The sequence below is a fragment of the Ammodytes marinus genome (genome assembly GCF_949987685.1).
Source record: "Ammodytes marinus genome assembly, chromosome: 23".
NCBI classification, from domain to species: Eukaryota; Metazoa; Chordata; class Actinopteri; order Uranoscopiformes; family Ammodytidae; genus Ammodytes; species Ammodytes marinus.
This window is the reverse complement of record NC_137227.1, coordinates 18,904,084-18,914,969: the sequence shown is the minus strand read 5'-3', so window position 1 is coordinate 18,914,969 and position 10,886 is coordinate 18,904,084. Positions and strand designations below refer to the sequence as shown.

At 41.3% G+C, this 10,886-nt stretch overlaps 1 protein-coding gene across 1 annotated transcript in view; it reads right to left on the bottom strand.

The window, feature by feature from the left end:
• Positions 1-622: 622 nt before the first annotated feature.
• The window catches only part of LOC307269245 (uncharacterized protein), an 89,815-nt gene continuing 79,551 nt past the window's right edge, over positions 623-10,886 (bottom strand). The window contains exons 37-46 of the mRNA XM_080052123.1: positions 8,033-8,173; positions 7,030-7,130; positions 6,883-6,903; positions 3,547-6,280; positions 3,353-3,461; positions 2,953-3,066; positions 2,328-2,729; positions 1,795-1,911; positions 1,582-1,703; positions 623-1,126 (exon numbers count right to left, since the gene is read on the bottom strand). Of these exons, the coding sequence (XP_079908249.1) occupies positions 1,052-1,126; positions 1,582-1,703; positions 1,795-1,911; positions 2,328-2,729; positions 2,953-3,066; positions 3,353-3,461; positions 3,547-6,280; positions 6,883-6,903; positions 7,030-7,130; positions 8,033-8,173 (3,936 nt within the window). The 3' untranslated portion in view covers positions 623-1,051. The remainder of the gene's footprint in view (positions 1,127-1,581; positions 1,704-1,794; positions 1,912-2,327; positions 2,730-2,952; positions 3,067-3,352; positions 3,462-3,546; positions 6,281-6,882; positions 6,904-7,029; positions 7,131-8,032; positions 8,174-10,886) is intronic.

Below are 10,886 nucleotides of genomic sequence, written 5' to 3'. Positions count from 1 at the left end.
TTTGTTTGAAAATATAAGTATACACCTTTTCTGTTCTGTTCTCTTAAGGAAAAAATCCGAAATAAAGTATTTAAAAAAATAAATATATGTATATTTATGACAATATTTTTTAAACCCCATCCTTATTTTCCATGTGCACAAACCCGTTTGTCACGGAAGATAATATTTTAATAAGGTAATATTTGGAAACCAAAGCCTCATAAAAAATCTGAATGTCTCCACAAGTAGGCTACACACTAAAACTAAATTAAATAAATATAAATAATTCAGAGAATTAGTCCAAACTCTTAGCCAACATCTACACACATCAAAACAGACCATGGTTTATGTCATCAACATTTCATTTTCAAAAGGTCAACAGTATCATTTTCTCATACAAATATTCATAATAATCTATATGTTGACGTCACACAATCTCACACTGTGGAAGTTTTCTGATCTTATCTTAAAATGCCCCTAAAATTATCTAGTCAATAAGCTTCCATCTTCAAAAATGTGCTATATGTTTTGTGAAAAATACCTGCAATTGAATCACTGCAGTAGAAGAGGATCATCAAAGGAGCCATGGCCAAATTCACACTTACCAGGATTTATTTTGTCCATAAATTGAAAAGAAACATCGAAACACATTTACAGGTGTATATTCTACATTCGCTTGTACAGGGTGAGAAAACAAAACTTTTCAAAAGATACTGTGATTACTTATTGATGAGTAAAAGAGGTCATGTGTCATTTCATGAAGCTCAACATCTCTGCATATTGTTATTGATATCATAATGAAACTCAAAATGTTTTCCACGCTTCTCCAGAATAGAATTGTAAAAAATGTAACTGTACAGATGTAGGCACACAAACTGTAGAGTTGAAGCGGGTTTGAATCCCAATTCCGCGAAATATTCTAATATTGAAAAATATTTATTATGGCAGATACCGGTGCATATCATGTATATAAAAAAGGTGCCAACAGCAAAGCCGATGATTTAGATTTCATTGGTCCAGCTCAATCTTTTTAATTTTTAACAAAAACAAAAACAAGCTCATTAAGCTGGAATCAATCAGAAAAAGAGCTTTGACATCTTTCTGTTGAACTTTTCGATGTCTTCTGTTCAGGCTTCTGGTAATGTTTCTGAAAAAAAGGAAGCAGGAGAGCACAAACGGTGTTAGAGCAAGTGTGTGTTTCTTTGTGTGTTTGATTTTGTGCGAGTGTGCGTGAGAACACTCCGGTTGTGGTGAAGGAAATAAGCAGAGGTCACTATCTTGGAGAAAGGGTGCACTTTTGACCGTATCCCAGAGGAGGCCTTGGTTACAAAGGTCCTTAAGGACCAGCTGTTGAAAGGTGCCAAAGACCAAAGGAAAGGGTCTGGCTCGATTCTGTTTATTTCTCTATGATTTTGGCACATCTGGAGGAGGCGCTGGGTCCTCTATCCATATATGGAATATATGCCTCATTGCTTGTTTTCAAACCATTGCATCTATCAGCAGGTCTGTTAAAGTATTTTGTTGTTAACACAAATACAAATATTAAAAATATGTGTGTGTGTGTGTGTGTGTGTGTGTGTGTGTGTGTGTGTTTATCTTTACCTGCAGGTTGTTGTAGTGTCTCTGGCTGCTGCAGTGTAGATCTTTGGCTGTGCTCTCGTTCACGTAGAACACAGAGCAGAGATAACAGAAATATCCTGATTTGGGAACGACAAACTCCTGACCTGTAGAGGGCGACAGTGAAACAGTAGGTACAATTGTGACGAAACATTATTGCATCTCTATTTTTAAAATGGCGGTGTGTGTGTGTGTTACCGAGGGGATTGTTTGGTTTGAATGGCGGCAATTCAAAGTCGGCAGTGACACAAGGAGACCGAGAACGAGATCGCTTAGCTTCCGGTCCGACAGCCTCCCTCCTCAGTTTACTCAGAACTGTGGAAGAGAAGGAAGGAAATCTCAGTCATTTAAATGGTAAATGGACTTGACTTATATAGCGATTTTTAGCTGATTTTCTCAGCCCCAAAGCGCTTTACATTTCTTATCACATTCACCCATTCACACACCGACTCATACACCGATGGCAGTAGCTGCCATGCAAGGCGCTCTCTGAACCATCGGGAGAAAGATCCAGCTTCTTCTTCTTGCTTCCTATGATACAAAAATTACTTTTCGGGGAATCAGAACGGAATTACACTTTCAATAGAAGTAAGAATTAATCAATAATCAAAATGAGCCCTATTTGCCGCCCTTAATGTAATCCCAGAATTGACACTTTAATCCACTTGAGAGAATTCTCAGGAACATTCCCTTTGTCATTCCAAAAGGTTTGTATAGCGAGGTTGCTGTACCTTTACTGTCCGCCCTGCTACATTCTTCCTTCTCTCCTTCCTCCAGTGTCTGGTTCTCAGGGCGCTCCGGTTCAGGCTCCTGTCCAAAAGGTTTGTATAGCGAGGTTGCTGTACCTTTACTGTCCGCCCTGCTACATTCTTCCTTCTCTCCTTCCTCCAGTGTCTGGTTCTCAGGGCGCTCCGGTTCAGGCTCCTGTCCAGCAGAGGCAGCGTCGATGTGGGCTTGGCCCGGTGCTTCCACCTCTGCCTTCTGGATCTCCTCTTGGCACTCAGAAGGATCTGTGACCAATGGTGACGAGGCATCTAGAGAAGTGGGAGGTTCTACATCGGCTACAGCTGGTTCCTTTTCTTCTTCTCTGTCTACTTCCGTGCTCACTTGTTTTCCTCTGGCAGATCTTCTCACTGTAGTTGATAGAATGGATTTGTTAGTTTTTTAAACTTTTATTAAGAAGGTTAATAAACGCTGTTACAGTACACACACTCGTCCTTTTTGGCCACGTCAAGCAATCACTGGCTTTACAGGGTCTTTGTAGTTGAAGAAAAACTCTAAAGATAGGCACCCACATAGAGAAGTCTTCCTTTATACTTCATTATTGTCTGAAAGATATAAATGTGTTTTTATTACCAGGGGTCTGTCTGGTTTTCTTCTTGGGTCGGCCTCTTGTCCTGGTCAACTCTTCCTTGATCTCCTCTTCAACCTCTCCCACCTCAGCTACCTTCACAAAGTTCATTGTTTCCTCTAAAACAGGAACATATGAAAAATATGTGAGTATATGAGAAAGTAAAGTTTCACAAAATGATCAACTTAAAGTAGACGATACATTTTTACTTTAAAAGGTCACCTATAATGCCAAAAGCACTTTTTCGTAGTTTTTGGCATCAATATAATTCACGAGTATGTCCACAGAGAAGACTTAACACTACCTCCACCTGTGATAATTAGTAACATGAACACAAATGCTTTCTTGTGAGCAAAATACAAATATATATGATGAAGTAGTATACTGTAATATGCATTAACACACCTGTGTCCTCAGCATGTTTTCGTTTAGCAGATCTCAAGGTTTTCTCAGCGTTCTCTTGGTCCGGATTCTCTTCCTCATTACAGACGGCTTCATCTAGAGTCACCAGAGTCTAAAAACAGACAGCAGATCTTAAGCATTTGAAGCATGAATTTGTAAAACTTATTTGTGTTTTCTAAATGTTTGTTTAAATGTACCTCTCGGTTTATTGAGTCCACTGATTCGTGATCTGGTGCAGCTCGTCTCTTCCTCAGTTCTTCCTTTTCGTTGTCAAGGTTATCCTCTTCCTTTAGCTTGCTCTCCTTTTCAAGTATGGTAGTGTCACTCTGGGACTTAGATGTTGATTTCTCCTCTTTCTCAATGTCTGTTTTGGGTGTACTTTGCTCATCAGACTGTTCTGCAGCAGGGTTCTCATCCACTATCTCATGAAGAGTTTCCTCCTTGACAATTGTTTTTTCCAACACTTCCATAACTGTGGTACCATAGGTTGGTGTGTCCTTTTCTTCAGCTGAGGCCTCTTGTTTTGTTGGAGATGCATCTTTCTCTCTGCCTTCATCAGAAACCTCTGTGGCTGATACCTCTTCTGGTACTTGATTGTCCTCCAGAGAATCTACAATCTGATGCAATGTTACACTTTCCTTGTTTGTTGTTTCCAACTCTTTCTTTGGTTTTCCCTTTCTTCTTTTCGCCATTTTAGCAGACTGATCATCCTGAACAACGGTGTCTTCAACAGAGTCGATTATTTCATCTTTCTTCGTTGTTCTTTCGCTTTTAGCTCTAGTAGATCTTGTTGAGACGGACGGTTTATCTTCAGCAGTCTCGTCCTCCACAGAGTCTAAAATCTTGAATGTCTCCGGGTTCTTAGATGATTCTAGGAGATTCAATGTCATTTTATCATCTTTCTTTCCTCTTGCACTCCTCCTTCTTCCAGACTTTTCTGTGGTCGTTGCCTCTTCAACATGTTTGTCAACAGAATCTACGATATCATTTACCATTTCCACAATGACCCCTTCTTTTTTAGAAACTTTTGCAGAGATGTCGATCTTTGATCGTGTCGGATATTTTTTAACTGTCCTGACCTGTTCCTTTGGGGATTCCTCCTCTTCACTTTTGGATAGAGAGGCTGTTTCTGACGGTGTGATATATTTTCCAACAGTCTTGTCCCCTCTCTTGGACCTGTTTTCCTTTTTGTCAATCGCTGATCCTGTCTCTAGAGTTGTTGACTGATCTTCCACAGAATCAGCTACCCGATGTAGGTCTTCCTTTGCCTCTATTGGCCGAATGTCTTCTTTAGGTATGTGCCCACTGGAGGTTTCATGTTTCTGGCTGTCATCTTCTGTTGCAGTCTTAATAATTGAATCCAATATCTCATCTGTGTCGTGCTTAGTTACAGCTATGTCAGGGTCGATAAAAGTGTCCTTGTTTTCAGGTTCTTGAAGAGGTTGATCTTCTTTTGGGATTCGGCTATCAGGATTTTCTAAATTTTTGATGGCTTTACAGGATTCAACTGAAATCTTGTTGCCTTTGACCTCATCCTCCATATTTCTAATCTTCATCCCATCTCCCTTGTCCCTTGGAGGTTGCACTTGGATATTATCTTCATTATTTGCCTCCTGGCCTTGACTTAACAATCCTTTAATTGCATCATCAGAATTACAGACTACTAGATGAGCATCTTCTTCAGAGAGTTTCTGAACTGTGGAACCATCCTCCTGGACCAGGTGACCGTCCTTATCACCTTTAGCTGTTTGCTCTTTGGTTACACTATCTAGCACTTGGAAAGGACCAGCTATTTCCATTCCACTGAAATCCTCTGGTTGAGCTGCGCCTTCATTGTCGACACTATCCAAGACTTGGTAGTCTTCCTCAAGCAAAGTCTTACCTTCCTCAGATCCGGTCAGCTGGGTTTTGGAGACACCATCTTGGTCCATATCATCCATTTGTTCATCTGTTTGATTACCGAGTGAATCGAGGATTTGGTCATTTTCAAACTTATCCTCCTCCAGCTGTGTTTGTTTTTCAACATTATCTGCTTTTCGTTTCTGTTGGCCTTTCTCCTCACTCTGGGCTTGGCTCAACTCTAATCCATGTCCATGAGGTGGTAGATGCAGCTCTGTTGTTTCTATATCCGTCTCTGACCTAACAGATTTTGAAGTAAAGCCCTCTGCAGACACTTTGTGCTCCAGATGAGTCTCTATTAATGCCTCATCAGTTACCTTTTCCATTTTACCTGCAGTGGAGGACAAGCGGGTCTTACAGCTGGAGGATGCAGTATTTGATGTTTTGGATGGAGATTTATACTTGCTCGGTTGCGTTTTTTGATCAAGGGAGAAAGGGGTTTCGGTTGAACGTCGAGAAGAAGAGGAGGACTTACTGACACTGGCAGAGGACCGGGGTTTGGATGGCGATTTAGTGGTCGAGTGTGAAGATTGTGAGTCTTTAGTCGACTTGGATGAGGAAGAGACTGAGGTCCGTTTAGCAGAAGATGAACTATGTGAACTCCTTGTTCTTGACCTGGAGTTCTGCTTAGAAGAGGACGAGCTTTGAGGATCGGGGCGTTTGTCTCTCTGGTCATCACCAACTTCATCAAGAGTGACAAAGTCATCCATGTTGAAATCTGGCTCATCAAAAAGATAGGCGTCTGGAGGTAAACTGTCATCTGTAAATGTGTCCTCAACCTGCATTGTGTTCCCTGAGCTCAAAACAGTTTGTGACTCCATTTTATCACTTAGATCCTGTACATCTGCATTTTGTCCCAAGACCAGGGACAGATTGGGACCCAGGAGTTCATTAGGAGCCGGCTGGGAATGAAATGTTGTTTTCAACTTTTTCTTCGATCGTGTCGCATATATTTTAAGAGCCGGCTGGGTGTGAAGTGTCACATCTTGGGTCTTGGTTTTGTCTTGCAGATGCTGATTTAGGTCCTTCAAACTAAAACAGAAAATGATTGTCAAATGAAAGCAGGGTTCTCACACAATGGTCCAACACTATTCTCCATAAGCATTAATACGATTGCCTTAGAACCAATTCTGCCAAACTCACCCTTATTCAAACGCCCATTTTACCGATGCTGGATTATGGCGAGACAACATACAGGGTTGCTTGCAATAGCAGTCCATCAAAACATGACACACTTTACCACTTCTCTATTCGGTTTGCCACAAATGCCCCCTTCAGCACACACTACTGCAACGTTGATTCACTAGTCAACAGGCCCTAGTTATGAGATTCATTGGATCACCTTCAGTTAAAAGATCCTTTTTGGCCGATCACCTCCTTACTCATGTCGCCTGTTGCAGTCAATGTCCGTCACGTACAATACATGGTCCTCACTTCATACTTCAGTCAAGTAAACCCAAAACTAACTGAGCCTTTGGTCTATCATCTCCTCTATCTGCCGCCGCCTACGACTTGTATACACCTAAACATTGGCCCTTGGGTCATACCAGTCATCACAATGGTGCGCTGGTTATAAAACATGTTATGTCTTTCTCTTAACCTGACAAGAATAACCTAAAATGTGATTTACTTACCTCACAAGATGACTAACTCTCCTGGGGAGAGAAAAAGGAGTTTGTCAGTATCAGTGCAACAGTAAGGGATAAAAAGCAGATTTGAGTTATTGTGAAAGTAATTCACCCCAATTTCAAACTGTAACTTATAAAAGAAGACATGCATACCAGCATCTGAATCTTTTATTGTCCGTGTAGTTATCTACGACACCTTCGTAGTTCTCCAACACATGTGTTACACCGCTGGGGTCCGCCATCTCAATGTATATCTGAAGAAAACAGACAGTCATGGAAAAAGAGAAAAGACGAAGAAGACAAGATGTAAAACGTATCAAGACAAAAGCAACGGACAGGATGAGGCCAGCAGCAAGACATTAGAATATTTAAGAAAAAGTTTAAGATTCTAAAAATAAATTATGATATTCAACAGTAAAATTCTGGTTAACCTGACAACGTAAGGGTTGCAAGACTACCTCCAGCGCTGAACATTTAGTTATTGTCCAGAAGTTCTAGTTTAGGTTTACGATTTTCTCACAAAAGTAAATCAGGGGCCTCATTTATAAAGGTGGGATACCCACAGAAGACGGAGTACGGCACATGCTTGAATGTTTCTGTTCTAGCTGCTAAAATTGTATCTCGTCCTGATGTAAAAAGATGGTTGAAGCCCTGGTAACCGCTTCCTCTCTAGTCTCTGACCGATTGTTATCGATCCTTATGTACAAAGACTATTTCTGCGTTGAACTTTAAAAGACAACTTTTTGTCAGTTTCCCTTGTTTAATTAAAACCACAGCTCTAACTTTGATTTGGCATTGAATGCAAGGATGATGTCATCAAACTACATGTTTCTCGTCGCCACCTCTCAAACTGGATTTTCAACTTCAAACTGTGTGAGATCTACTTCAATTACAATCAAGCAGTCACTTTAAATTATTATTAATGTGGGGCCGTTGTGTGCTATGTGCGTTGTATGAAGTCTACAAAGGCTGCACCACATTTCGAGATGATTATGATGTCAGTTTGCACTGTTTTATAAATACAAACATATTTCAGTACGCCACCCTTTGACGTTAATACCAAAGTTTTATAAATTAGGCCCCAGGACTCCATTGGCTTTGGTGTTGTTCTCTTAACACTTAAATGTGAAAAGTTCAGGTGTTTGTGTTCTTGTACCCAATTGGCCAGCGGCAGTACGTTGACAAAGGTCGCGATTGACCCGACCACTTCCATGACCGTCTTGATGATCGCCAAAGACGTCGCCGTCGTATTCACGCAGAGCAACCGGTCCTCAAGGTCCTTCAGGTCAGGAACTCCCTGAAGAACAAAAAAGTATTGTTTTTAAGGACCAAAGATTCAGAGATGAGGAGCTTTTAATTGATTAAAATGTACTTACAGCATTGCTCCACCTCATCAGATTCATGTACATCATCATCTGCAAAAAGATTACAAGTCACTTATCGCCCTAAATGCAGTCAAAACCAATTATATATATATATTTTTTTTTTAACAGCCCAGAGTGAACCCAGTGTCCATACCTTATCAGATCCTGGATTCATTTGTTCCAACACGATGTGAACACAGAGCTTTTGGCCTTTGAAATTTGGATTTCTGAGGAAACCTTTGACAAAGTTACAGCACGTAGTCCAATTGGGGAAGAACACAAAGGCCTGGAGGTAAAGAGAGGAAAGGGAGAATATCTAAGGCTGCAACTCATGATTATTTTTTCCATTACCTATCTGCCCACTTGCATCTCATTGAAAATGTTTATCAGGCGCATCAATCGCATCCCGTTTGTAGATCGTACATAAAATCTCCCGCCCTTGTGATGCATCGCAAATGGACATATTCACGTTATCGATAACGTAAAATATATTAAATATGCACAGAAAACATCTCCATTAAAATAATTTTTAATTTGTGTGCCTGTAGAAGTCTGAGGTTTCTACTCCTTACCCTTTTCTGCAACGGTAGGACTATCACGTTGTCGTCCAAGAAGGGAAGGTACTGTTGTGGGACATAACCCCGGACCAGGTTGACCACATCCTCGTGCTTATAGGCGTCTTTTTCTCGCAGACCGGTCAACATGATTGTGGAGTACTTGGAACCATGATTACTGGCATTCTAGAAGACATAATGTTCAAAACCAAAAGTTTAATTTATTTAATGATGCTTATTCAATTAGTAGGTTTGGAATATGATATATAAAACAAGATGTATTGGGTGAAGCTATGTAAAAGGGCTTACCAAAAAGTCTACTTCTCTTCTGACTGTCAGGTAATCTTGCAATTAAAAATGTAACATGTAAAAAACAGTTACATCACTGAATATGTTTATGTGATATATTTGGCAATACTTTATCAAACTTGGTAATGTGAGACTTTAACAACTGTCTCTCTTACCTGGGACATTGAACCAAGGAGCCACAGTTGGGAAAAGGAAGGGGCTCCTTTTCAAAGGGATCCAAAATGGTGAAAGGCTACCCATGGGAACACCTTTATTTGGTGGGCTGAAGTGCCCAGAGGGTCTTGGTGCTGCACATACCAAAAACCAGTGTACATTTCAATTAGGGGTGTAACGGTACATGTATTTGTACCGTACCGTGACGGTACAGGCACGTATTTGGTGTTACAGAGGTGGACCGCGGTCCGTTCGTGGCGTACATAGCGTTATATGGCGAATGTACAGGCTTGTTTTGCTGTGTGGAACTTAAAACTTGTCGTCTGAGTTCCCCCCGGACCATTTAGCCTCCGGCTCGGCTCGCACGTGCGCAGTAGCAGCCAGCGAATGAGAGTCTCTTATCTCCATGGTGAGCATGAGGGTCAGGCAGTGTTGCTAACTTAGCAACTTTGTCGCTATATTTAGCGACTTTTCAGACCCCTCTGGCGACTCTTTTTTCAAAAAAAGCGACCAGCGACCAATCTAGCCGCTTCTTCTGGTGTTATTGGTGACTTTTGGAGACCCTGGCTGTGGCTAAAGCATGTATCGCTCTTAACTTCTAAACGAGCAGCAGGTGACTCCGCGGCCACTCCCCCCGTCCCAGAGCACTGACAGGCGGCCGAGTTTTCACGCAGCAGTCCCTCCCAGCTGCGGTCAGAGCAAGAGATAAACAGATCTCCGCTCTAGTGTTCCGTTTGCATCCCTACTAGCAGTTGTAGCAGCGTTCCCCCCTCGTTTACAGTCTATCAGTAGTGCAAATAAAGAATGTTATACAGTGCTATCGAACAGAGAGCGAACTGCATGACGAAAGTCAACAGGAAACCGGAGCTTGGAGGCGTCCCCCTGTTATTCAAATCCCGTTTGAGAGATAATTTAAGATTCCAGGTGAATTATGAAAACAGTGATAGACGTTTGGAACAATGTCGGCAGAAGGGGCATTGTTTCACTGCGATCGCCTATGCGGCAACACGTCGAACATGCATGCGCATTTTAGAAGGCAACATCCAGGTGTTACTATCACCGTTACTGTGAAGAAAAAATTATGCCACATTGTATCTCCTGCCTGATGCTGTGTAACGCAGTATTGTTACTTTATCTAATTTTCATGGCGTGCACAACATAGAGTGCACCGTCACTGGTGAGGTGGGTTTTGTTGTTTTTTTAAGACCACTTGACCACCCAAAAGTTGTGTGGTTTGCCGAAAATCACGCCAATCAAAAAAATTAAAAACAAATAAATAAATAATAATAAAAAAAATACGGGGCGATAGTGTAGGCCTATTACAGAACAGTTTGTGGCGTTCGGAGCGCAGCATCTAGGTCTACTATAGGCTACTGACGAAAATCACACAACACATTGCATCTATTTATTAACAATATTTATGAATTTAGGCTATATTTTGCTGCTCCAACTCAAATTCAGCCCAGCCAGGCGATAGTTAAGTTTCAGTTTCATTTTCATCTCCGTGGTATACAGCCGTTTGGACCAGCTGATCGGCTCCCGACAGCAGCACGACAGTCTGCGTTCCAGTTGTAGCCTACTGGGAAGTCGGATTTATGGTGCCAGTGATAACTGAACTAAATGATAAAAT